This window comes from Scyliorhinus torazame, chromosome 2 (assembly GCF_047496885.1).
Source record: "Scyliorhinus torazame isolate Kashiwa2021f chromosome 2, sScyTor2.1, whole genome shotgun sequence".
In the NCBI taxonomy this organism is placed as follows: domain Eukaryota; kingdom Metazoa; phylum Chordata; class Chondrichthyes; order Carcharhiniformes; family Scyliorhinidae; genus Scyliorhinus; species Scyliorhinus torazame.
In genome coordinates, this window is record NC_092708.1 from 22,360,159 (window position 1) to 22,387,251 (window position 27,093).

Consider the following 27,093-nt stretch of genomic DNA (forward strand, 5'->3'; position numbering starts at 1 on the left):
CACAGTCCGCAGCCGCCACGCCGGGTTCCCGCACGGCTGGGATCAGAAGTGAACCCGACGTCTTGAACTCGGCCTATCGGAGACGGAGCATCGGGGCCTTCAGGTGAAGTGCTGAGGCCTTCCCAACGGCGCACCACGATGACGCCATTTTAGAGCGGGTGGAGCATGCAAAACCTGCGACAAACGGGCGCTGCCCCCGATTTCGTCAAAATTGCCGCCGGGGAACGGAGAATCCCACCCATTAAATGCATTAATGAGGGTATTGGCAGCAGAAAAACTAAGCTTGGAGCACCAATGGGATATTCTGGCCTCCTTTGTTTCCAAGCCAAGCTGTTAATCACATCCTTTCTCCAGCACAAGTAACATGCCGAGGATACAAACTATCTGGTTTAGCTTCAGATGGTGGTTGGGGAAGAAACCTGGCTGCAGTCAGGGGAGAAGTAGTGGATTCCGTCATCTGAATGTTTAACTTGAGGAAAGTGCAGCTGCCAAAAACGAAAAACACGCCTAAAATAGATGCCATCCTCCTCACTGCACAAACAATAGGGTAAAAGGTTGACTTTGCTTCAAGGGGACACAATGGAGAAACTTGCCGCTACATTCTCTAATTCCTGCAGTTTTTGGCTGTTACCCATTAACATCCATCCCCCTTGTTACTCACGCTATGATGGTTTTGATAATCACATCCTTCATTTGCTCCCACAGCAGTTCGGTCCTCACTCCCTTTTGATTCAGGTACGCCCATAATGCCTTAAGACTCCTAGTGGGAAGCACAGAGAAACATCAACACAGACCGAGATTTGAACCGGATTATTCTGATCCATATAACCCAGAACTGACACTCAGTGTAGATTCTAAAGGTCTGTTGATTGCAGACAGGGAGACGAGAAGTTGAGGGCAGTCCCAATGTCAGCGGAGTGAAGGTAAATGAAAAAGGGAGATTGCGTAGAGCAGTGGAAGAGCAGGAAGAGAAAATTTAGAGAAGTGCAATCTTAGTACTGATAAAATAGATGTGAAGGGAGAGAAAGCAGAGTGAGCAAGCAGAACAAATTTTGAAATTAGAGGCTGGGGCTGAGAAATACCCGTCAAGCACTGCTCATCAAGTGGACTGCTTTGCCCTGGATGGTGTCAAGCTTTGAGTGTTGCCTAGATCCCGGTCTAGCTCCGACAAGTGCATTCCATCACACTCCGACTGCACTCATTTTCCGTACGAGCCAAAAAGTTCAGTCTTTAAGCAAAGAACCCCAAGATTCCTATACTTACCATTTGTGACCTTGACAGAGCTTTCCATCACTGTTGTGCTTGTACTCTGCATTCAGTTTATTCACACTGTAATTTGTAAGGTGCATAAACTTGTTACCAAGGCTCTTCACGGAAGACGAATACCTGAGCAACACAACAGAAAATAATACTGCTCATAAGCAATGGAAGTAGAGAGGGAATAGCTGTGAAAACATCAGAGCCGAATATCAAATAAAGTTAAACCAATTAACACTGCACTAATATTATATCAGATGGTGCAGTGTTCGCGAAGCTAGCCCCATCCAGGCAGATGGGGAGCATTGCAACACAATTCTAATGTACCATTTTCCCGAGAACAAAACCACAAGTTCTACTGGTCAGCAGAAATAGTGTCAGTAATTTTAAGCAGAGCCAATAGATTCCTGCCAAGCGGCTTTGATTAAAACCAGGAGCAAGAAAAAGAAAAGTGCTGGAGATATTCTTCAGATCTGGCAGCATCTGTGGAGAGAGAAACCGGATTAATGTTTTGAGTCGAATATGGTTCTTTTCCAGAACTGGGTAGATAGAAACGTGATGGGTTTATGCCGTTGCGAGGTGGAGAAGGGGAAAGAAACAGAAGGAAAAGTCTGGGATAGGGTAGCAGGTAGGAGACAAACATGTAATGGAAGAAAAGGCTAGGAGAGTGGCAACGGTTGCAGTAAAGAAACAAAACACTGGTCCAGAATGGCTGTGAATGGCAAATAATGACCAGCTCTATCTGAAAGCAAAAACATGAAAAACAAGATTCAAACCGGCACAAGCCAAAAGAAATATCAGAATGGGCTCTGAGTTTATGGTACAAAATTGTTGAAATCAATGGTGAGTGCGGAAGGCTGTAAAGTGCCAAATCAGAAGATGAGGTGCTGTTCCTCAAGTTTACATTGAACTTCACTGGAACACCATCACAACAGGCAGAGGGCTGAAATGTGAGCACAAGAGCAAGGTGGTGAATTAAAACGACAGGCAACCAGAAAGTGGGAGTCATGCTTGCAGACTGAGCAAAGGTAACCCGCAAAGCAGTCACCCAATCTACAATCCATCAGTCACTGCAATGTAGAGAGCACCACATTGAGAGCAGTGAAAACAGTATACCAACTTGAAAGTTGCAGAGAAAAATCATTTTCTTCACTTGGAAGTGGTTATCTGCTAAAGCTGTTTGATGCAACTGGGCTGAAGGTTACAGCACCATTCCTGGAGCAACTATAAATAAAAGGTATTACCCTACTGATTTGCAGTAGATGGGAGGTGTGATGGTAGTAGGAAATATAGCATTCCAAACTCTAAACTGAATTAAATTCATGTAAAATATTTAAGATGACAATACTCCTGTGAAACACAGATTAGTATTTCAGGTGGGACCAGTCAGGACATGCAATAGTAAAGCCATTACATCTTAAAATACATGCCCCACCAGACCTAAATCAAATGTCAGCAAGCAGTGATCCATCTCCTCCCTCTGACCTCCCTCTTTTTATACTTACTTGCAACTTGCGAAACGGACCAAGCCGTCTGTAAACACATAGATCCGAAGTGGATCGTAAGAAGTCACGTAGACGTAAATTCTCAAATCAAACTTGCTCTCGCCAATGAGGTAGGGTTTGTGCAAGTATCTAGAGTAAAGAAAATCAATTTTCACAATAACGTTTGAAATTGTTGAAGTGTGGGACTCACCATGCTTCCCCACACACGTTGCAAACAGGTCTAACAGCTTATACTGACTGAATAGGTCAAATTTACCTTTTATTTCAAGATTCTGTTTTTGCATTTGGAAATTTGCTCCACTTCATTGATCTTAGTCATGCATATATCAATTAATGTCTTTTGGGAGATGCAAGATTTGGGGGAAGAGAGCTTTTCAGATATCTGCTTACCCTTCGCATGAAAACATTTTTCCTGATTTCACTCCTAAATTACCATACATCTATTTTCACTTAAGGACCCTTTTTCTTGTCAATTAAACCACCTGAAGGAATACCCTTCATCATTTTAAAGAGTTCAGCTCGGTCACCCCTCAACCTGTCAAACTCAGGAAATATAGACCAGGCTCATTGCTGAAAAGTCCAAACATTTATTTGTCAAAGATTTTTGTCTTGAATCAGGACATTTCACAAGGATACAAATCCAAGGGAGACAACAAATTTATACTGTATGAGAGTGCTGATTGGTTGACAAGCGGACTCTGATTGATAGATGTGTTGCCATGGGAAATGGGGCAATTGATGGTGATGGGCAGTTAACTGCCAAGCATTGTCTGAAACTTAAACCAGGCAGCTTGACTCAAATTGGCCGAAGCAGTGCTGAGGAATGAACCAGCAAATGGCTGCCATTTTGTTTGTTAGGTTGATCTTTCAGTCTGCAAAGAACAGGGCCTCGTGCATTAATACCTGTAGCTTCCAGTACACACAATTTTCATTTCATTTCAATGCTCAACACTGCGCCTGACTGACAATCTTAAATTGGTTGTCAGTGTAATTCTTAGCACGCGGAGGATTATTGAGCAAATGCTGTCCAATCATGAAACCACATCTAAAGTTGGACAGTGTTTTGAGTTTTGCTGGTTGGTTGGGTACAGGGCCTCACCTTGCCAGTTGTGAACAGTGGAAGGGACATGCTGTTTGATACAACTCACCAGTCTTTGGGGCAAACAGCCTATAAACCTAGCATCACACTGGCACTGAAATACATAGCATGTGATAGGCAGACCGCTTTTTCACGGTAGCATGCAGTTAATGGCAAATGTCAATAGTATTGCTGCTGCACAGCTACCTTCACCTCAAATACAATAATAATAATCTTTATTATTGTCACAAGGAGGCTTACATTAACCCTAATTAAGTTCCTGTGAAAAGACCCGAGTCGCGATACTTCTGCGCCTGTTCGGTACACTGAGGGATAATTCAGAATGTCCAATTCACCCAACAGCACGTCTTTTGGGACTTGTGGGAGGAAACCGGAACACCCGAAGGAAACCCACGCAGACATGGGAGAACATGCAGACTCTGCACAGACAGTGTCCCAAGCGGGAATCGACCCGGGTCCTAGCGCTGTGAAGCAACAGTGCTACCATGCCGCTCCCATATAGTATTATTGATGAATTGGAAGAAACAATTCTATTAGCGAATTGGAAATGAGGGAAGGAAACACATGAGATTTCTTGCCTTTCCAGGACTATATGAGGTAGAGTGGATACTCTTGACGCAAGTATATAAAGTATGAAATGATTTGATCATGGTAGCCATTGTCCAACAGGATGTCTTTATGCGCCCTATTTCATCATCAAGCTAGCATGGTGAGCGAATAGCTCAGGCCCTCTTTACTAGGTTGCCAATAAGGCCAATCTTATACCGTGTAGAACTGTAAGAATCCCAACATGTATACTGACCAGTGAAGATAGTTTTGCTGAAGACCATAGTAGAGAACCTCTAGCAGATTTCTCAACTAGTTTTTTTTTTTTTTTTTTATTTCTCAACTAGTTCATCAGTTCATCAAGTGTTTTCTTGACTGCTCCATTTAAAAAGCGAATTTAAGCGCAGAATGGAGCTCATTAAGACAAGCAAGAAAATGATTACAGGCAGCTGCAAACTTAAATAGAGCAAACCTATCATCCGCAAATTGGAAATATGCAAGAAGTGGTTGTGTGTCATTCCATCACGGGCTTTTATGGACTCCGCAAATATGAAGGGATCCTACACTGTGGTAAATTTTCTCAAAACTGGTCGTCAAAGTCACCCAACTAATTGGCCAATGCGTGCTGTGTAGAATCAGTCGTAGTTGAGATATGGTGTAAAGGGACATCGCTTTTGTGTCTTATGTAGCCCATAAATACGCAGATGCAGCAAGCCGTGAGGTCGATCCCAGTCATATATATCACACAGCAGCTCTTACACATGTCCAGCAAACATTTTATTAGTTTACTTCAGGGCAAGGTTGTCTGGTCATGTCGAGCACCAGATCAAATGGATATAAGTTTGGACCCGTCACTAAGAATGGCTTGCTATCACACTGTTGAGGATGACTATTCCCATCCCTTTGACAGGTTTACTGATGTGTATGTCTGGCTTGGTCTTAAGGCCTTACAGCTCTTCAAGGCATGTGTGTTGCATGTGGAAATCAGACAGGTTGTATGGAATGCCACGATATGTGACGCTAGATCAGCTAAGCGTACTTCCAAGGACTCAACATCTTCAGTGGACGTTGGTTTATGGCAGGATAGTTGGGAGTAGAGTTTGAAATCAGCACATACCTCTTCCTCATTGATTTGGGATGAAGGCTTACCAAAATTGAAACTACACTCAAGGACAAACTCCTCGCTTGCTGAGAGTACATTGAGAGATCTGTTGCGTGTTTTGTGCCGTTGCTAATTGGGCTGCCCACGGTGCATGGTTAACAGTGCAGATGTGTTTCAAATGGTTTATGGTGCAGTCATCCACTGAAACAGTGTAGCAGCATAGCCAGATCAAACCGAAAAATTAAGGAAAGTTGCACATCTCAGACCAAATGCAATGTCGGGAGCATGGTGCTAACGAGTAATCCATGTTTATGCAAACTGTCATTTTGATTTAGTCCTTTAGACCCTGGTTTAATATTTACAAATCTGCACATTGTGCCCTCTGAGGCTTATACATCCTTCCTGAGCATCGGTGGCCTGACCAAACTGGAATGCAGTACTCCACATGGGGCCTAAGATTTGTACAACTGAAGCATCGCTTCCTCCCTTGTACTCCTACCTGCTTGATACAAAACCCAACAGTAAATTAACCACTTTGTACTTGTGCCCGAGCTTGTAGCAATCCAGGCACGTGGGTAGCAAACGATCCTATAGCCTCTAACCATTATTCACAGTTCAATTCACTTTTCAGACACGAAGAAAATGCTGGAATTCACTTTTCCGCAAAATGCATTCCAACTGCCGTAGTTTTTCCTACTCAGTCGGTTCTTACTCCCATCTAGGCAACTAGATGTGCATCCTTTTTAAAAAAAAAATCATTTACGGGATGCTGGTTAGGCCAGCATTTATTGCCCATCCCTAGTTGCTCCTCAAAAGGTGGTGGTGAGTTGCCTTCTTGAACCTCTGCAGTCCCTGAGGAATAGGTAAACCCACAGTGCGATTAGGGAGTTCAAGGATTTTGACCCAGCGACGGTGAAGGCAAGGGCAATATATGTCAAAGTAGGCACGATGAGTGACTTGGAACAGGAAACTCCAGGTGGAGGAGTTCCCAGGTATCTGCTGCTCTTCTAGACGGTAGTGAGTGGTCGTGGGTTTGGAAGGTGCGGAAAAGTGACTTCCATCATTCTTTTCATTGTTGCGAATGCTTCAGCCTTGTCTTTTATAATAATCTTTATTATTGTCACAAGTAGGCTTACATTAACACTGCAATGAAGTGACTGTGAAAATCCCCTAGTCGCCACACCATAGCGCTTGTTCGGGTACACCGAGGGAGAATTCGGAATGTCCAATTTACCTCAAAAGCATATCTCTCGGGACTAGTGGGAGGAAACCGGAGCAGTCGGAGGAAACCCACGCAGACAAGGGAAGAACGTGCAGACTCCGCACAGACAGTGACCCAAGCCGGGAATCGAACCCGGGTCCCTGGCGCTGTGAAGCAACAGTGCTAACCACTGTGCTACCGTGCCACCCATGAAAAACTCCGTAAGCCTAACGTGATTGCACAGGTGTGCTGGGCTCTTCCATCATGGAGAATGGGGATATTTGTGGAGCCGCCTCCTCCAAGGACTTGTTTAATTGTCCACCGCCATTCACGGATGGAGTGGAAGGACTGCAGAGATTAGATCAGTGCCAGGGACCCCGGTTGGATTTCCGGCTTGGGTCACTGTCTGTGCGGTCTGCACGATCTCCCTGTGGTTGTGTGGGTTTCCTCCGGGTGCTCCGGTTTCCTCCCACAAGTCCCGAAGGATGTGCTTGTTAGGTGAATTGAAACAGCTTCTGTATGGAATGATCTGTCTGAACTGTATGCAGAACAATACTTTTCACTATACCTTGTGACAATAAACAAATCCAATTCAATCCATTCTGAATCCTCCCTCACTGTACATGAGCAGGCGCCGGATGTGGCGACCAGGGGATTTTCACAGTAACTTCATTGCAGTGTTACTGTAAGCCTATTGGCGACACTAATTATGATGAGTTCGTTGTGGAATCGCCTAGCTGTCTATTACTTGAGCTTGTGCTCTTTAGCACACAAGTAGTCCTATGTTGTAGCTTCACCAGGTTGACACCTCATTTTTAGTGATGCCCCTCGCATGCTCTTCTTCTGCACTCTTCATTGAACCAGGGTATGTCCCCTGGCTTGGTGGTAATGATAGAGTGGGGTATATGTCGGGCCTTGAGGTTGCAGATTGTGGTTGAGTACAATTCTGCTTCTGCCCCACAACTCCTCATGGATGCCCAGTCTTGAGTTGCTAGATCTGTTCGAAGTCTATCCCATTTAGCACGGTGATAGTGCCACACAACACAATGGAGGATATCCTCAATGTGAAGACGGGATTTTGTCACCACACCGACAGTACTTGGTAATCAGCACGAGGTTTCCTTGCCCATGTTTAACCTGAAGCCACAAGACTTCATGGCCTCCAGAGTTGATGTTGAGGACTCCTGGGGCAACTCCCTCCCGACTGTATACCACTATGCCAGGTCTGCCCTGCCGGTGATGTGGTGAATGGAATATTGTCTGTAAGGTATGATTCGGAGAGGTTTTTTTAAAATTCGTTCATGGGACCTTGGAGTCACAGGCTGTGCCAGCATTTATTGTCCACTCATAATTGCCCTTGAGGGGCAGTTAAGAGTCAACCACATTGTTGTGGGTCTGGAGTCACATGTAGGTCAGACCGGGCAAGGATGGCAGATTTCCTTCCCAAAAGAACATTAGTGAACCAGATGTTTTTTTTACGACAATCAACAGTGGTTTCATGGTCATCATTAGACTTTTAATTCCAGATTTTTATTGAATTTAAATTTCACCATCTGCAGTGGTGGGATTTGACCCTGGGACCCCAGAGTACTCAAGTCTCTGGTTTACTAGTCCAGTGACAAGACCATTATGCCACCACCTCTCCACAACTAAAGTTAAACGGACAGCCCTACAGTCACCTATCTCTGTCCTTAAATAATTTGCAGTTTTCCCGTGCAGAGGCAATATCAGAATCAAGAGAGCTGTGAGTTCTCCCAGTGAGCCAGAGAAGACACAGCCAGAGAGTGACAGAACCAAGAGTGAGTTTGGGAATTTGAATCTAGGTGGGAATTGAATCAAATCAGTAAGGCAGCTCCTTTTAAATTTCAGGAGTTTAAATTAATTTAAATTAAGCTAGAATTGTGCAGTGTAGGTTAACAAGGGCTGCCCCACCAACTCACATAACTGGTTGGCAGTTAAGTGTCAGTCATTTAAATCTATCTTGATCTAAAAGCAGGTAGGGGAGGGGAGTCAATTCAGGACAATTTAAAAAGAGCAACTTGGAACTCACTCCCAGTGAGTTCTCCCAGTGAGCCAGAGAAGACACAGCCAGAATGAGACAGAACCAAGAGTGTGTTTGGGAATTTGAATCTAGGTGGGAATTCAAAGCTGGGTGGGGAGGAAGTGCTTTTTATCCCTGGTAAATGACTGGCAAGCAGTGTTTCTGGTTTTTTTCCATTGGTATATTTATTTATTTTTTTCTTCGTTGTTTATTTATTTATTTAATTTTGGGGAGGAAATTGTAATTGTTGAAGTTAACCGACGATTTAAGACATGGCAGGAGATCTCAGACCCGTGTCATGCTCCTCGTGTGCGATGTGGGAGCTCAGGGACACGTCCACTGTCCCTGGCTCCTTCACGTGCAAGAGGTGTGTCCAGTTGCAGCTCCTGTTAGACCGCTTGACGGCTCAGGAGCTGCGGATGGACTCACTTTGGAGCATCCGCGATGCTGAGGAAGTCGTGGATAGCACGTTTAGCGAGTTGGTCACACCGCAGGTGAAGGTACTGAGGGAGATAGAAAATGGGTGACCAAAAGACAGAGCAAGAGTATGAAGACAGTGCAGGTGTCCGCTGCGGTCATCTCCCTGCAAAACAGATATACCGCTTTGGATACTGTTGTGGGAGATGGCTCACCAGGGGAAGGCAGCAGCAGCCAGGTTCATGGCACCGTGGCTGGCTCTGCTACGCAGCTGGGCAGGAAGAAGAATGGCAGGGCTATAGTGATAGGGGACTCAATTGTAAGGGGAATAGGCAGGCGGTTCTGCGGACGCAATCGAGACTCCAGGATGGTATGTTGCCTCCCTGGTGCAAGGGTCAAGGATGTCTCGGAGCGGCTGCAGGGCATTCTGGAGGGGGAGGGTGAACAGCCAGCTGTCGTGGTGCACATAGGCACCAACAATTTAGGTAAAAAACGGGACGAGGTCCTACAAGCTGAGTTTAGGGAGTTAGGAGTTAAACTAAAAAGTAGGACCTCAAAGGTAGTAATCTCAGGATTGCTACCAGTGCCACGAGCTAGTCAGAGTAGGAATGTCAGGATAGAGTGGATGAATGCGTGGCTCAAGAGATGGTGCAAGAGGGAGGGATTCAAATTCCTGGGACATTGGAACCGATTCTGGGGGAGGTGGGACCAGTACAAACCGGACTGTCTGCACCTGGGCAGGACTGGAACCGATGTCCTGGGGGGGGGGGGGGGGGGGGGGGTTGCTTGAGCTGTTGGGGAGAGTTTAAACTAATGTGGCAGGGGGATGGGAACCGATGCAGGAAGTTGGAAGGTAGTAAAACAGGGACAGAAACAAAAGGCAGGAAGGGGGAAAGTGTAAGGCAGAGAAGCCATAGTCAAAAATCAAAAAGAGCGACAGTACAAGGTACAGTGACTGAGGGGAGCTCAGTGAATAGGACCAGGAATACTAAAAGGAATAAAACGGGAAGTGAAAACATTAATGGTAAGCGACGCGGCAGGTTGTTACATGAAGATATGGGTACAACGACAAGGAAAATTAGGAGAAAGGTTAAGAGGAAATATAACTGAGGAGAGGTTACTAATCGAGATGTTAAGATTCAAAACAGAGGTAAAAAAGCCAACATAAGTGTACTTTACCTGAATGCTCGTAGTATTCGGAATAAGGTAAATGAGTTGATGGCGCAAATCGTGAATGACTATGATTTAGTGGCCATTACTGAAACATGGTTAAAGGATGGTCACGACTGGGAGTTAAATATCCGAGGGTATCAAACTATTCGGAAGGACAGAGTGGATGGTAAGGGAGGTGGTGTAGCTCTGTTATTTAAGGATGACATCCGGGCAACAGTAAGGGATGACATCGGTGCTATGGAGGATAAGGTTGAATCCATTTGGGTGGAAATCAGGAATAGTAAGGTGAAAAAGTCACTGATAGGGGTAGTCTATAGGCCACCAAATAGTAATATTATGGTGGGGCAGGCAATAAACAAAGAAATAACTGATGCATGTAGAAATGGTACAGCAGTTATCATGGGGGATTTTAATCTACATGTCGATTGGTTTAACCAGGTCAGTCAAGGCAGCCTTGAGGAGGAGTTTATAGAATGTATCCGCGATAGTTTCCTAGAACAGTATGTAATGGAACCTACGAGGGAACAAGCGGTCCTAGATATGGTTCTGTGTAATGAGACAGGATTGATTCAGGATCTCATAGTTAGGGATCCTCTCGGAAGGAGCGATCACAATATGGTGGAATTTAAAATACAGATGGAGGGTGAGAAGGTAAAATCAAGCACTAGTGTTTTGTGCTTAAACAAAGGAGATTACAATGGCATGAGAGGAGAACTAGCTAAGGTAGACTGGGAGCAAAGACTTTATGGTGAAACAGTTGAGGAACAGTGGAGAATCTTCCAAGCGATTTTTCAGTGCTCAGCAAAGGTTTATACCAACAAAAAGGAAGGACGGTAAAAAGAAGGAAAATCGACCGTGGATATCTAAGGAAATAAGAGAGAGTATCAAATTGAAGGAAAAAACATACAAAGTAGCAAAGATCAGTGGGAGACTTGAGGACTGGGAAATCCTTAGGGGGCAACAGAAAGCTACTAAAAAAGCTATAAAGAGTAAGATAGATTATGAGAGTAAACTTGCTCAGAATATAAAAACAGATAGTAAAAGTTTCTACAAATATATAAAACAAAAAAAGAGTGGCTAAGGTAAATATTGGTCCTTTCGAGGATGAGAAGGGAGATTTAATAATGGGAGATGAGGAAATGGCTGAGGAACTGAATAGGTTTTTTGGGTCGGTCTTCACAGTGGAAGACACAAATAACATGCCAGTGACTGTTGGAAATGAGGCTATGACAGGTGAGGACCTTGAGGATTGTTATCACCAAGGAGGTAGTGATGGGCAAGCTAATGGGGCTAAAGGTAGACAAGTCTCCTGGCCCTGATGGAATGCATCCCAGACTGCTAAAAGAGATGGCTAGGGAAATTGCAAATGCACTAGTGATAATTTACCAAAATTCACTAGACTCTGGGGTAGTCCCAGAGGATTGGAAATTAGCAAATGTGACACCACTGTTTAAAAAAGGAGGTAGGCAAAAAGCGGGTAATTATAGGCCAGTGAGCTTAACTTCGGTAGTAGGGAAGATGCTGGAATCTATCATCAAAGAAGAAATAGCGAGGCATCTGGATGGAAATTGTTCTATTGGGCAGACGCAGCATGGGTTCATAAAGGGCAGGTCGTGCCTAACTAATTTAGTGGAATTTTTTGAGGACATTAACAGTGCGGTAGATAACGGGGAGCCAATGGATGTGGTATATCTGGATTTCCAGAAAGCCTTTGACAAGGTGCCACACAAAAGGTTGCTGCATAAGATAAAGATGCATGGCATTAAGGGGAAAGTAGTAGCATGGATAGAGGATTGGTTACTTAATAGAAAGCAAAGAGTGGGGATTAATGGGTGTTTCTCTGGTTGGCAATCAGTAGCTAGTGGTGTCCCTCAGGGATCAGTGTTGGGCCCACAACTGTTCACAATTTACATAGATGATATGGAGTTGGGGACCAAGGGCAATGTGTCCAAGTTTGCAGACAACACTAAGATAAGTGGTAAAGCAAAAAGTGCAGAGGATACTGGAAGTCTGCAGAGGGATTTGGATAGGCAAAGTGAATGGGCTAGGGTCTGGCAGATGGAATGCAATGTTGACAAATGGGAGGTTATCCATTTTGGTAGGAACAACAGCAAAAGGGATTATTATTTAAATGATAAAATATTAAAACATGCTGCTGTGCAGAGAGACCTGGGTGTGCTAGTGCATGAGTCGCAAAAAGTTGGTTTACAGGTGATTAAGAAGGCAAATGGAATTTTGTCCTTCACTGCAAGAGGGATGGAGTTTAAGACTAGGGAGGTTATGCTGCAATTGTATAAGGTGTTAGTGAGGCCACACCTGGAGTAGTGTGTTCAGTTTTGCTCTCCTTACTTGAGAAAGGACGTACTGGCACTGGAGGGTGTGCAGAGGAGATTCACTAGGTTAATCCCAGAGCTGAAGGGGTTGGATTAAGAGGAGAGGTTGAGTAGACTGGGACTGAACTCGGTGGAATTTAGAAGGATATGGGGGGATCTTATGGAAACATATACGGTTATGAAGGGAATAGATAGTATAGATGCGGGCAGGTTGTTTCCACTGGCGGGTGAAAGCAGAACTAGGGGGCATAGCCTCAAAATAAGGGGAAGTAGATTTAGGACTGAGTTTAGGAGGAACTTCTTCACCCAAAGGGTTGTGAATCTATGGAATTCTTTGCCCAGTGAAGCAGTAGAGGCTCCTTCATTAAATGTTTTTAAGATAAAGATAGATAGTTTTTTGAAGAATAAAGGGATTAAGGGTTATGGTGTTCGGGCGGGAAAGTGGAGCGGAGTGCACAAAAGATCAGCCATGATCTCATTGAATGGTGGAGCAGGCTCGAGGGGCCAGATGGCCTACTCCTGCTCCTAGTTCTTATGTTCTTATGTAGCTTTAGTGCTCTGCTGTTATTTCCATCCAGCCTACATTAACTTTCCTTCTCCCTGAATCATCTACTTTAACATATGCTTTCCTTGGTCAACATGACAGCATAATTCTTCACCTCCCTCAATTGTCCTTGCTCTCAAAACTACTTAAAACCAGAGTGTGGTGTCCATAATCTGGTCCAAGACCATGTATAGAATATAAGCTGAGAGGACAGGTGTATTAACACCAGTGCCCTTGAAGGACATAAAAACACCAGTATCGAGGGCATGATCATCCAAAACCAACTCCACTGGGACCACCATGTGCTCAGCATGTCAAGAGTTCAGGCTTCCAAAGCAAATCTTCTTTGCTCAGCTGAAGGAAGGCTTCCGAAAAAGAGGATGACAAAGGAAGCGCTTCAATGACACCCTGAAGGCTCACCTCAAGAAATGCAACAGTGACGTTAATGCCTGGGAGACTGTTGCTCAGAAGAGAGAGACCTACTTGGAGTAACCTCCTGATTGAAGGGACACAATTCTTCAAGGACACCGACAGCCCGGAAAAGGAGCCAGAGAAAGGAATACCAGCAACCTCGAGTCCAAAGACCAATCTCACCTCCCTGAAACACCTGCCAAGGGTGCTGGCGAAGCTGTGACTCTCGGATCCGGCTCATCAGCCCTGCAATAACCCACAGAATGCATGACCAGTACCAGGGAGTTTCTTAGGTGCACAATCATACTGGTTAGTGAATGATCACCGAACACACACATTTATATAATCAGTTTGTAAATGAATTGCATATAAATATAAACCATCATGTATACACACCTACGTTTGGTAAATTTATCTTCTTGAACATTCAAAACCCGCACACTTTACACTAAATGCGCACACTTTAAACAGAAATAAATTCATACTTCTGAACCAGCAGAGGTCGCTTCTTGGGGATTTGATTCCATCTGTGAATGACTTGAATGCCAATTCCTCTGGCAGATGCAGGCTATATTAAAAAGACACCAGAAGAGGTGAGAAAATCAGTATGCCAATAGATAGTGTTCTACATATTTTTCGAGTAACAGAAGTGTGAATGCTATATTCCAAAACAGCAATGATTTTATTTCTCCAATATGATTACTTGAGCCACTGTATAAATGGTTGGATTAAAACACTGGCCTTGTTGTAACTTTGCAAGCTCCCTTGGTCACATAATGCAGAAATGTTGCACAGCAAAATTGAACATCCATAAGGGCATTTCCAAACCTGAAGCTACCCTATTGACTGGGGTATCCACAAGCTGTACCCGATCAGGCGGCAGAGTGTGATGACTAGGGGATTTTACAGTATCATTGCATTGTTAATGTAAGCCTACGTGTGACACTAAAAAAAAAATGATTATAAAACTTCAGTTCACCGAATCATATACTTTACAGTGCAGAAGGAGGCCAATCTGCCCATCGAGTTTGCACCGGCCCTTGGAAAGAGCACCACATATTTTTAATTTTTAAAAATAAATTTAGTGTACCCAATTAATTTTTTCCAATTAAGGGGCAATTTAGTGTGGCCAATCCACCTAGCCTGCACATCTTTGGGTTGTGGGGGCGAAACCCACGCACCCCCGGGGAGAACGTGCAAACTCCACACGGACAGTGACCCAGAGCCGGGATCGAACCTGGGACCTCGGCGCCGTGAGGCTGCAGGGCTAACCCGAAAGAGCACCACATTTAAGCCCACATCTCCAATCTATCCCCGTAACCCCGCCCAATCTTTTTGGACACCAAGGGCAATTTAGCGTGGCCAATCCACTTAACCTGCACATCTTTGGACTGTGGGAGGAAACTAGAGCACCTGGAGGAATCCCACGCAGACATGGGGAAAATGTGCAGACTCCACACAGACAGTGACCCAAGCTTGGAATCGAACCTGGGACCCTGGAGCTGTGAAGCAACTGTGCTAACCACTGTGCTGCCCACCAACTGTGTTACCGTGCTGCCCACGATTCAATTTTCCTCCAAATATATAAATATATATATGTAGTTGAAAAACGCAAGGTGATAAATACCTAGAAGAGGGTGACAGAAAATTGAAGTTCTTTATAGGAGATGGGGTAGGACTCACTTCATCCCAATTTATCTAGTGTATCGTGGTTGTAATACACTGTACTAATTTTATCTTTTCCTGATCCCTTCATTTAATGCAGTTTCCAAAAACGTTTCTTTGAAACAGGTAACCAAGTTGAACTGGCGATAGACTGCACTGTGCTATGCTGTAGGGGCAAGGGATCAGCAATACAGCTAGATTCTGAATGTGTCCAAGCTTTCAGTGCTTGGTGCTCTGGCATGAGGATGGAGCTGCGCTCTCCATTGCCTCACACTAGTACAGCTGCAGCCTGGGAGTGAATGCCTACAACTCTTCGTCACCGCAAACCAAAAAATTACTTCTGAAAAAAATATTTCATGGAACGCCAACGCCATTGGTAAGGCCAGCATTTGTTATCAATCCCTAATTGCCCTTGAGAATTGACCTTTATTCTGGCAGAGGTAGATCTAAAGAGAGGGTGAAGGGAAGCAGTTAAGGAACAATTTTTAACAACTTCGAACTGGTGACAAACTATAATAATGATAATGCTCAGTTGTCTACTCACACTGCTGTCAGTCAGTGGATTGTTTTGATGGGCAGTGCCTTGAACACTGAAGTCTGGAGTACTCGACGCATGTGCAGCTGATGTGGCGCTGACTCAATGCAATGATGAAGCGTGAATGTATGAAGCAGTGTGGATTCTCCCTGACAATTATCAAAATGAATTTTTTTTTTTTTTTTTTTTTAAAAAGCTGGAGCGGTCATCAGCCAAGATTCATCCTTCCCTCTCACCCTTTGCCGGCTGTATGTGCGTGTGCGCGTGTGCTTGCGCGTGTGTGTGTGTAGAAAACCTAGAAACACCTCAGCAAAGCACCCAGACTGGTCAGCAGTCAGGACTCCAGCAGTACTGACCAAGGAAGGTAACCCTTACGCACTGCTGCATTTAGGAGTGAAGCTGATCTGCCAATCAGCGTTGCCGAGTTCAACTCCGATCCTATTGAATTTTAATTCTATAATTGTTTAAAACGCCAGCCAGGGACCTGTTGGTTTATGGTGGCGGGGAGCAGAACGTCAAGGTCAATATGCGATTGTGGTGGAGTGGTAATGGCATCGGAGGAAGGGGATGGCACAGTCAGGGATGGTAGTGGAAGAGGGTCATGGGATGAGTGGGAGACAATGGTTGGTATCCGAAGGATAGAATGGCTTGGAATGGTTTTATGCAGCTTTTACCAGAGTGAAGTTTTGATTCAGTCTTTAGTGAAAGAATATACAACAGTGACAGCATTAACATAGCCCGTTTGATTGGCACCCCATCATCTCATTCAACATTCATTACCTCTATCCCCGGTGTATAGTGGCAGCAGTGTACACTAGATACACTGTAGTAATTCACCAAGGTTCATTCAACAGCACATTCCAAACCTGCAAGCTTTACAACCGAGGAGGATGAGAATAATAGATGCATGGGGAACACCACCACCAAGTTCTCCCCCCTAGTGACACAGTCCTTTTTTTAAAAAATTCATTTACGGGATGTGGGCGTCGCTGGTTAGGTCAGCATTTATTTCCTATCCCTAGTTGCCCTTCAATAGGTGTCTTCTTGAACCGCTGCAGTCCTTCAGATGTAGGTACACCCACTGTGCTGTTAGGGAGGGAGTTCCAGAATGTTGCTCCAGCGACAGCGAAGGAACAGCGATATATTTCCAAGTCAGGGTGGAGAGAGACTTGGAGGGGAAACTCTGAGTGGTGAGAATCCCAGGTATTTGCAGCTCTTGTCCTTCTAGATGGTAGTGGTCGTGGGTTTGGAAGGTGCTGTCAAAGGAACCTTGGTGAGTTACTGCAGTGCATCTTGCAGATGGTACACACGGCTGCCACTGTGCATCGGTGGTGGAGGGTTTGAATGTTTGTGGATAGGGGAGCAATCAAGTGGGCTGCTTTGTCCTGGATGGTGTCGAGCGTCTTGAGTGTTGTTGGAGCTGCACTCATGCAGGCAAGTGGTGAATATTGCATCGCACTCCTGACTTGTGCCTTGTAGATGGTGGACAGGCTTTGGGAGGGGGAGGGTCAAGGAGGAGAGTTACTCACCGTAGGATTCCTAGCTTTTGACCTGCCCTGATAGCCACAGTATTAATATGGCTAGCCCAGTTCAGTTTCTGATCAATGGTAACCCCCAGGATGTTGATTGTGGGGGATTCAGTGATGGTAATACCATTAAACGTCAAGGGGCGGTGTTTAGATTATAGAATTTACAGTGCCGAAGGAGGCCATTCAGCTCATCAAGTCTGCACCGGCCCTTACAAGAGCACCTTACTGAAGCCCACGTATCTACCCTATCCCCGTAACCTGCACTTAACATTTTTGGACACTAAGGGCAATTTAGCATGGCCAATCCACCTAACCTGCACATCTTTGGACAGTGGGAGGAAACCGGAGCACCCGGAGGAAACCCACGCAGACACGAGGAGAACGTGCAGACTCCGCACAGACAGTGACCCGGCCGGGAATCGAACCTGGGACCCTGGAGCTGTGAAGCAACTGTGCTAACCACTATGCTGCCGTGCTGCCTCTCTTGTAGGAGATGGTCATTGCCTGGCACTTGTGTGGTGTGAATATAACTTCCCACTTGTCAGCCCAAGCCTGGATATTGTCCAGGTCTTGCTGCATTTGAACATGGACTGCTTCATTATCTGAGGATTCGCAAATGGTGCTGAACATTGTGCAGTCATTCGCAAACACCCCCACTTCTGACCTTAAGATGGAAGGAAGGTCTTTGATTTGGAACTACATATTTTGGACAAAAAAACCAGCAACTTCCTTCCTAACAACTCTGGGTATATTTGCACCAGATGGACCACAGTTATTCAAAGGAGCACCACCTTCTCAAGAGCAATTAAGGATGGGCAACAAATGTTGGCTACCAGCTCATATACTGTGGAAGAATAAATAATATTCGAGAAGTACATATTTCACCATCCTGAGGTCATGCAAAGCACAGTGCAAGCGCAAGGCTGTATTTTTCCCATTACACTAAAGCTAAATTCTACCAATTAAACTATCCCTCAGAACCGCACTGTAAAGTTCGTCAGACCATCATATCTCTGCTGAATCTTTGTAATAGCTATCCAATTAGTCTTACCGTCCCACCGTTTCCCTATAGCCATAAACGTTTTCCCCGTTACAAAGTATATACCCAATTCTTTTTTAAAAGTTAATGAATTTGCTTTCACCAAGCTTTACGCCAGTGCATTTCAGATCATGATAACTTGCTGCATAAGAAAATAATTTCTGTCTTTCCGGTCCCTTTTCCAATTATCTCAATTAAGCTTTCTGACTTAACTTACCGGTTTGATGATCCATTTCTGCCTGCTGGAGCTATCTCCCCAGGCATTCTTCAACAGTTTGATGTCATGAGGGAGAATGTAGGACTGCGGGAAAAAGTTGAACTCCCTTTTCCCAAATCGCAGCTGCATCCTTAACAAGTTACGCCACAAACGGTCCTTGCGCCCAATTTGAAACGATCCCGGAAAATGATTCAGCTAGGAAGGAAAAAAAATAGAACGTTTGTTTTCATCCTCCAAGTGTACCACCTTTACGCGATTTCAATGGAGCAATACTGAATGCGAACAGATTCCACAATGCAACACGTGAAAGATTAAATTACAAAGAAAGTGAGATTTTTTTCAGTTGCAAAATGAACAATTCGCACTTGCATAGCGCCTAGAATGCACATAATTGTCCGGAAGCACTTCAAAGGCATAATGAATTTAAAAAACTGAGTCAAGGTCCAAGAGGCGGATTTTAAAGGAGGGTTGTAAGGGGACAGAGAGGTGAAGAGCTATAGGAATGTAGGAAGATAATTACAGAACTTCAGGCCTACACAACTGAAAACGTAATCGTCAAGACTGGGTTCAAAGAAAGTAGTGGATGCTCAAGAGGCCACAAGATCTTAAGAATTAAGATTAGGCCATTGGGCCTCTCAAAGCCTGCTCATGCTGTTCAATATGATCATGGGCGATCTGATCATGGCATAAACTCCACTTTCTTTGACTCCCTTGTAGCTCAAAGATCTGTCTAACCCGGTATTGAACATATTCAATATCCCAGCCTCTGATTGTTTCTGGGGAAGAGAATTCCAAAGACACAAAATCCACAGGGAAAAATATCCTCATCTGTTTTAAATTATGTCGAAACTGTAATGCTCAGTTCTAGATTTGCCCCACAAGGGGACACAGCCTCTCAGTATCCACCCTGTCAAGTCCCTCAGAATCTCTGTTGAACATCACATCTCATTCTTCTAAATTCCAATGAGTATGGGCCCAACCTACGCACCCTTTCCTCATAAGACAAACCACTTCAGCCCGGTAATCAGCCTAATGAACCTTCTTTGAAACTCTTCCAATGCAAGCATATCCCCCCCTACATAAGATAAGGAGACCAGAACACTACACAGCACTCTCGGTGTGGCCTCAACAACACCCTGTAAGTTGTACCAAGATTTCCCGAGTTCTATACTCCATCACCGTTGCAATAAAGACAGACATTCCATTGCCCATTCTAATTACTTGCTTTACCTGCATTCTTTTAAAAAAAACATATTTTTAAATATATTTTACTTTTATATTTTTCCTACCAAAGTGGCTAACCTCACAGTTTCCCATATTATACTCTAACAACCACTCACTTAACCAATCTATATCCACTTGCAAACTCAAATACTTTCCCACGGCACGGTGGTTTGCACTGCTGCCTCACAGCGCTAGGGTCCCAGATTCAATTCCGGCCTCGGGTGACTCTGTGCGGAGTCTGCACGTTCTCCCTGTGTCTGCTTGGGTTTCCTCCGGGTGCTCCGGTTTCCTCCCACAGTCCAAAGATGTGCAGGATAGGTAGATTGGCTATGCTAAATTGCCCCTTAGTGTCCAACGGTTAGGTTGGGTTACGGGGATGGGGTGGAGGCTTCGGCTTAAGTAGGATGCGCTTCCCAAGGGCAGGTGCAGACTCGATCGGCCGAATGGCCTCCTTCTGCACTGTACATTCTATGATTCTATCTTTGTATTGCCAGCAAATCATTAATATAGACTACAAATAGTTCAGGTCCCAGCCCCGATCCCGATGGCACCCACTAGCTACAGTTTGCCAACTTGAACATGACCCATTTAGCCCGACTCAGAGGATGAACTGTAGATGTGGGGGGAGGGGAAGCGGGAAGCAAAGAAGAGAAAGGTGAAGGAAAGGTGGATAAGATTGGGAGGGGGGGGAATTAAATATGTATTAATAAAGAAATGGTAAAAGGCAGTTAAAATGAAATGGAATGAAAACAAATGGGTCGAGGTGGGGTAGAGCTGATTATCTGAAGTTGTTTAATTTGATGTTCAGGCCGGAAGGCTGCAGCGTGCCTAACCGGAAGATGAGATGTTGTTCCTCCAGTTTGCGTTGAGCTTCACTGGAACACGGCAGCAGGCCAAGAACAGACATGTGGGCATGGGAGCAGGGTCTTTGGTTAAAATGGCAAGCAACGGGAAGGTCAAGGTCCTGAATGCGCACAGACCGAAGATATTCAGCAAAGCGAGCTTCCCCCTTCCCCTCCCTCCATATCTACAGTTCATCCTCTGATGTTAGTTTCCCTGCTGTTTGACCTTTCACATCTTTTGTTCTCTCTGGGGACTGCCATTAGCACTCTTTCCCTTTGGTTTGTGTGGCCATTAGCACCCGGTTTCCCTGGGTTTCTGTGGCTATGATTCATCTTTCATTCTCACTCCACAGTATAAATATTTCCCACTTTCTCTGTCTGTTAGCTTTGACAAAGAGTCATCGGACTCGAAACGTTAGCTCTTTTCTCTTCTTACAGATGCTGCCAGACCTGCTGAGATTTTCCAGCATTTTCTCTTTCGTTGGACGTTCTGAATTCTCCCTCCCGAACAAGCGCTATAGTGTGGCGATAGAGGATTTTCACAGTAACTTCATTGCAGTGTTAATGTGAGCCTATTCGTGACGCTAATAAAGATTATTATTAAATAGATCATGGCATGTTTGTATTAAATATTTAAACAAATATGGAAAAAATATTGGCACAGAAGGAGGGTACTGTAAAGCTTTTGAAATTCTAACCGCTTACCTTCTGATATTCCCGGAGGGTCTTGAATAGCGGTGATTTCATGTGATGTCCCCAGCAGCCCAGCCAATCATAACATCCTGAAATGTATAACACATTAATTTTCCACTTGAAGACAATTTCTCTCTCCTCTACCTATTTCTCACACAAGGACAGACCACTATTTAGTATCTCATACCAGTGACCATTTGTCATATTCAACCTACAGGCCAGTAAGCTTAACATTTGTCTTACAGAACATACTAGAAGCTGTTATTAAGTGGGTTATGGCAGTGCACTTCGAAAATCTCATTGCAATCAGGCAGTCAATATGGTTGGGTGAAAGGGAAATGAAGTTGACTAATTTATTAAAGTTATCGAGGAAATAGCAAGCAACATGGATAAAGGGGAACTTGTGGATGTACTGCACTTAGATTTGCAGAAGGCATTTGACAAGGTGCTCCAGGAAAGCTTACTCTGCAAAATAAGAGGTCATATGCAGGAAGTACCATTACCGTGGATAGAAGATTGGTTAGCTGACAGGAACTAGGGCAGTTATAAAAGGATCTGCGGTACAAATCGGTGCAGGGACTCAACTACTTACAATTTATATCAATAATTTGAATGAAGGGACTGAATATATGCTTGCTAAATTTGCTGATGATGCACAGACATGGAGGAAAGAAAGTTCTAAAGGGGACATAAGGAGTTTGGATATAAAGAGGTTAGGTCAGTTGACAAAACTTTGGCAGGTGGAGTATAAAGTAGAAAAATGTGAACTTGTTTTTGGCAGGAAGAATAGAAAAGCAGCACATTATTTAAATGGAGAGATTGCAGAGTCACAATGGTTGTATGCAGGTATGCAAGCGTTTAGAAAGCAAATGGAATTGTTACATTTATTTTGAGGGGAATGAAATATTAAAGCAGGGATGATGTCTTGCTACATTTGCCACATTGGTGAGGCCACATCTAGAGTACCATGTACAATATCGGTCTCCTTATTTAATAATAATAATAATAATAATCGCTTATTGTCACAAGTAGGCTTCAATGAAGTTACTGTGAAAAGCCCCTAATCGCCACATTCCGCCGTCTGTTCGGGGCGGCCGGTACAGGAATTGAACCCGCGCTGCTGGCTTTGTTCTGCATTGCAAGCCAGCTGTTTAGCCCACTGTGCTAAACCAGCCTCTCTACTTAAGAAAATAGTTCAGAGAAGGTTCATTCTCCTAATACCGGAGATTGGGGCAGCAGGTTAAATTGCAAGGAAAGTTTGGACACACTGGGCCTGTACCAATTGGAGGCAATTTTATTGACACATATACGATCCTGAGGGGACTCGACAGGGTGGATGCTGAAACGCCATTTCCACTTGTGGACGAGACTATAAATAAGGGACACAGTTTAAAAATGAGAGGTCTCCCATTTAATACTGAAATTAGATATTTTTCCTCGCAGAGGGTAGAGAGCCTTTGAAACTCCCTTCCCCAGAGAGTAGCAGAGGCATTGAATATTTTTAAGGCAGAGGTAGACAGATTCTTGACCAACAAGGGAATCAAAGGTTTTGCGGGGAAGTTGGAGAATGGAGTTAAGGCCACAATCGGGTCAGCTATGATCTTATTGAATGGTGAAGCAAGCTCAAAGGGCCTGCTCCTAACGTGTATATTTGTAAGTACACAGTGAGTGCTCGTTACCTATCTCACAGGCAAGCCCAATACAATTTGCACTCAACATCCACACTTTGGAGGGCATTAGCTATGAGAGGCTAGATAAACACGTTCTGTTCTCACTGGAATGACGGAGGTTGAGAGGCAACCTAATAGAGGTCTATAAGATTATGAGTGGCATGGACAGAGTGGATAGTCAAATGCTCTTTCCTAGGGTAGGAGAGTTAAGTACTAGGGGACACAGTTTTAAAGTGTATGGGGAAAAGTTTAAAACAGATGTGCGAGGCAAGTTTTTTTTTTTTTATACACAGAGGGTGGTAAATATATGGGACGTGCTGCCTGGGGAGGTGGTGGGAGCAGGTACGATAGCGGCATTTGAGGGACATCTAGACAAATATACAGATAAGGTGGGAACAGAAGGATACGGACTCCGTTAAGTGCAGACGGTTTTGGTTTAGGCAGGTACCGTGGTGGGTGCAAGCTTGGAGGGCCGAGAGACCTGTTCCTGTGCTGCATTGTTCTTTGTTCTTTTGCTGCTTGGTCGGAGACACTGCACACCGCGTTATCTCCTTTCTAGTTCAGAGTGGCGAGTGCTGTTATCTCAATTACGATCAGCTAACTGGGACACTCCTAGGTCTGTGTCGTGCACTGACATTGACGGCCATTGAGCACTAAGCCTTCAAAGGTTCTAGATCAGTTAATGCTTAATTGTATATTCAGGTTCTTGAATTAAGTTTCGAATTGCTGGGGTCACTTGTTGTCATATGGAATAGAGGTGTTTTCTGATTTACATCCCATTATCTGAGGCGTTTCTCAGCATGAAACTGAAAACTCTGCTTTTGCCTAAAATGGCCACTGGCTAAATTATTGATGAAACCAAATTCCACGTTTATTAGATTTGGTACTATTAAGCTGCTGTTTTGAGATTTTAACTGGTACCTTGAGATATCACAGTCCAAGATTCTTCCAAGTTTTTCCCATGATATCCTCAAACCAGGAGATTGATCATATGCGCTTACCAAAATTTAGCAGTGCATTCAATGGGTTTAGATTCACTTGTCAGTGCCAGCACATGCAGGATTAATTACTTACTTTTAGTGATTTTGAAATGGGATCTGGCAATGGTATTTTTCACAACTATTGGTGTCACAGTAGACATTTTCCATTTCATCTGCTTTCGTTGGTCCCATGGTAACAGTTCAACTGTGGGGGGGGGCATCAAAATCAGTCATTCAGTAAAACAGAGTTTACACTATGATTCTGTTCGAAAGTGTGTCCCGTTAAAACAGTGGAATACTTTAAAGGCACAAGACTACCAGTGTTGAGGAAAGCCTGGCTTCAAGACAATGAGCCACAAAGGTTAAAGATTGGCAGCCGGATTCCCCGTTCCTGGGTAAGTGTTGACCCCGGGGCAGGATTAGTGGAGCTCTGCGACAGCAAATCTGGACCAATTCACCGACTGTTGAGGGGACTACCACCGGCACCACGTGGAACACAGTCGATTCCAATGACACACACACACACTCATCCCAGCCAACAAGATGGCACTAGTTGCGCTGGAACACGCTCATCTCAGTGATGGGTCGGCTGGGGCCAGAGGTAGCTAGGAAGGGTGGCCTGGTGGGGGGTGGGAGGGGGCACCCATAGGACCCATGGCACTAAGTTCACAGTGGGCTGCTTGGCAGGCGTGGCAATGGTGTTCAGTGTTCGTCCACCCTGATCCCACAGCCCACCTCCTGGTTGCCCCCGCTACTCTCCTGGCCAGCGGCACAACCGTCGGCTATTGCGACGTGGGACACTTTCCGTATCCCCCCTCTCCCCCTCAGCATCCACAGCACCTGTTTCCCGATTTTTGAAAGCACAAGTGAACCCCGCCATCAGGAGTTGCCCCCGGTGGAGGCAGAGGTTCGCGGAAGCCCCGGAGAATGCCGGGCCAGGCACGCTATTGATATGCCAATGATGTTTACCATATGTGCAGAGTGGAACACATTGGCACTGCTGTCGAGGCAATGGAGAATTGCGATTTGGCATGCTTTCGGCACGATTTTGGTATCAAAACCGATTCTCCGCCCAATTGCCTTTCCCGATTCCTGCGTTGGCCGCGCAGAATCCCGTCCCTAAAGTTTAATCCCATTTTACACCGAGTTAGTGTTACATACACATGGTCTCATGTTAACTAGCTACGGAACATTCTACTCCTGATTGCTGTCCAGCAATCGTTGTTGGAAGTACAGGCATTATATCTAAGAGTGGGAGCCCATTTGGCTTCTTGAGCCTGTCCAACCATTCAGTTAAATTATGGTTGATATGTTCCTCAATCCCCATTTACTGACTTTGATCTATTTCCCTAAAATCCTTCAACTTAGTTATAATCTGTCCAAGGACAGCTCCTTGGTTCAGTTACTTGTAGGAACGTCGTCCAACATCATTTTCTCTCTCTCTTTTGGTTCTACCTTCAATCACACCCCCCCCCCCCCCCCCCCCCCCCCCCGGTTATCTCTCCAACTGGCCTGCTCCATCCTTCCCCAGAAACACATTTCACAACTTTTTAATCTTTGAATGCTCACTTTGTTAACTCTTTTCTTATTTAAGTATCTATAGAAACTTATTGTCTGTCTATCTGGCTAGCTTTCTCTTGTACTCTAGTTTTCCCTCCTTTTCAATCTTTGTGGTGTATTTGCATTTTCAGAAGTCTTTTGATAAAGTTTCACACAAGAGGCCAGTAAACATAATTTGAGCAGATGGGACTCGGGGTAATTTACAGGAATGGTATGAAAATTGGTTAACAAACAGAAAAAGGAATAGAGAAAAACGGATCATTCTCAAGTTGGCAGGCTTTGACGAGTGGGGTCACAAGGATCAGTTTGGGCCCTAGCGATTCACAATCTATAATCGATGATTTGGATATGGGAACCAAATGTAATATTTCCAAATTGCTAATGGCACAAAAGTGAGCTGTGAGGAGGCTGCAAAGTGCCATCCAGACAGGCTAAGCAAGTGGCCAAGGAGACCAGCTGAGACACAGGATAAAGAGCGCAAGGAGAGCGACTGAGACTTGGGATAAAGAGCGCAAGGACAGCAGCAGAGACAGGGTAAAAAAGCGTGAGGAGAGCAGCAGAGGCACAGGATAAAAGAGTGTGAGGAGAGCAGCGGAGACACAGGGCAAGTCTTCAGGGATCGGACTGATTGGCTGGTAGGGAAGCTGCATTAAACTTGAAAACAAAACATTAAAAAACTAATTAATTAACTCAGTAGGGATGGCTGGGAAGGCGATGTGCTGTAGCTGCATGATGTGAAAGTTGGCAGATCCCATTGCGAGCTGCAGTAACCACATCTGCAGCAAGTGTTTGTTGCTCGAGGAAATCCGGCTCAGAATTGATAAGCTGGAGACTGAGCTTCAGACATTGCAGCACATCCGGGGTGGGAAGAGTTAGCTGGACGCTTTGTTTCAGGAGGCAGTCATACCCTGCATATTAAGTACCCCAAATTTGGCCAGTGGTCAGGGACAGCAGGGTGTGGTAAAAGGATACTAAATTCAGAAATGGAGGAGCCTCAGCTCTTGACCTTATCTAACAGGTACGAGGTACATTCCCCTGTGTGGATGAGGAAAAGGACTGTTGGGAGAGGGGGGGGGGGGGGGGGGGGGGGGGGGGATGAGCTAGCTGACCACTTTACAGTGGTACAGGAGGCCATTCAAGAGAGGGGAACAAAAAGAGACAAGTGGTAGTTGTAGGGAATTCTATAATTAGGAGAACTGAAAGCATCCTTTGTAAGCAGGATCGAGTATCCCGCATTGTATGTTGCCTACCTGATGCCAGGGTGAGGTACATCTCTAACTAGCTTGAAAGTTCAACATAGGCACTTGGGAGGAAAATGTAGCCGGTCTGATTAGTAAGTTCACAGATGACACCAAGGTTGGTGGAGTGGCAGATAGTGTTGAGGATTGTCAGGGGATACAGCAAGACATGGATAGGTTGGAGACTTGGGCAGAGAAATGGCAAATGGAGTTTAATCCAGACAAATGTGGGGAAATGCATTTTCGTAGGTCTAGTACAGAGGAGAAATATA

General features: G+C 44.8%; 1 protein-coding gene across 4 annotated transcripts in view; it reads right to left on the minus strand.

Moving 5' to 3' along the window:
• The window catches only part of LOC140386766 (tubulin monoglutamylase TTLL4-like), a 97,751-nt gene that overhangs the window by 42,660 nt on the left and 27,998 nt on the right, over nucleotides 1-27,093 (minus strand). For 3 of the 4 annotated variants that reach the window (XM_072469449.1, XM_072469466.1, XM_072469473.1), the window contains exons 5-11: nucleotides 24,118-24,228; nucleotides 21,386-21,462; nucleotides 18,615-18,809; nucleotides 14,115-14,197; nucleotides 2,763-2,891; nucleotides 1,264-1,386; nucleotides 662-760 (exon numbers count right to left, since the gene is read on the minus strand). In XM_072469449.1, the coding sequence (XP_072325550.1) occupies nucleotides 662-760; nucleotides 1,264-1,386; nucleotides 2,763-2,891; nucleotides 14,115-14,197; nucleotides 18,615-18,809; nucleotides 21,386-21,462; nucleotides 24,118-24,228 (817 nt within the window). The remainder of the gene's footprint in view (nucleotides 1-661; nucleotides 761-1,263; nucleotides 1,387-2,762; nucleotides 2,892-14,114; nucleotides 14,198-18,614; nucleotides 18,810-21,385; nucleotides 21,463-24,117; nucleotides 24,229-27,093) is intronic. The other variant, XM_072469458.1, reaches the window with a different exon arrangement.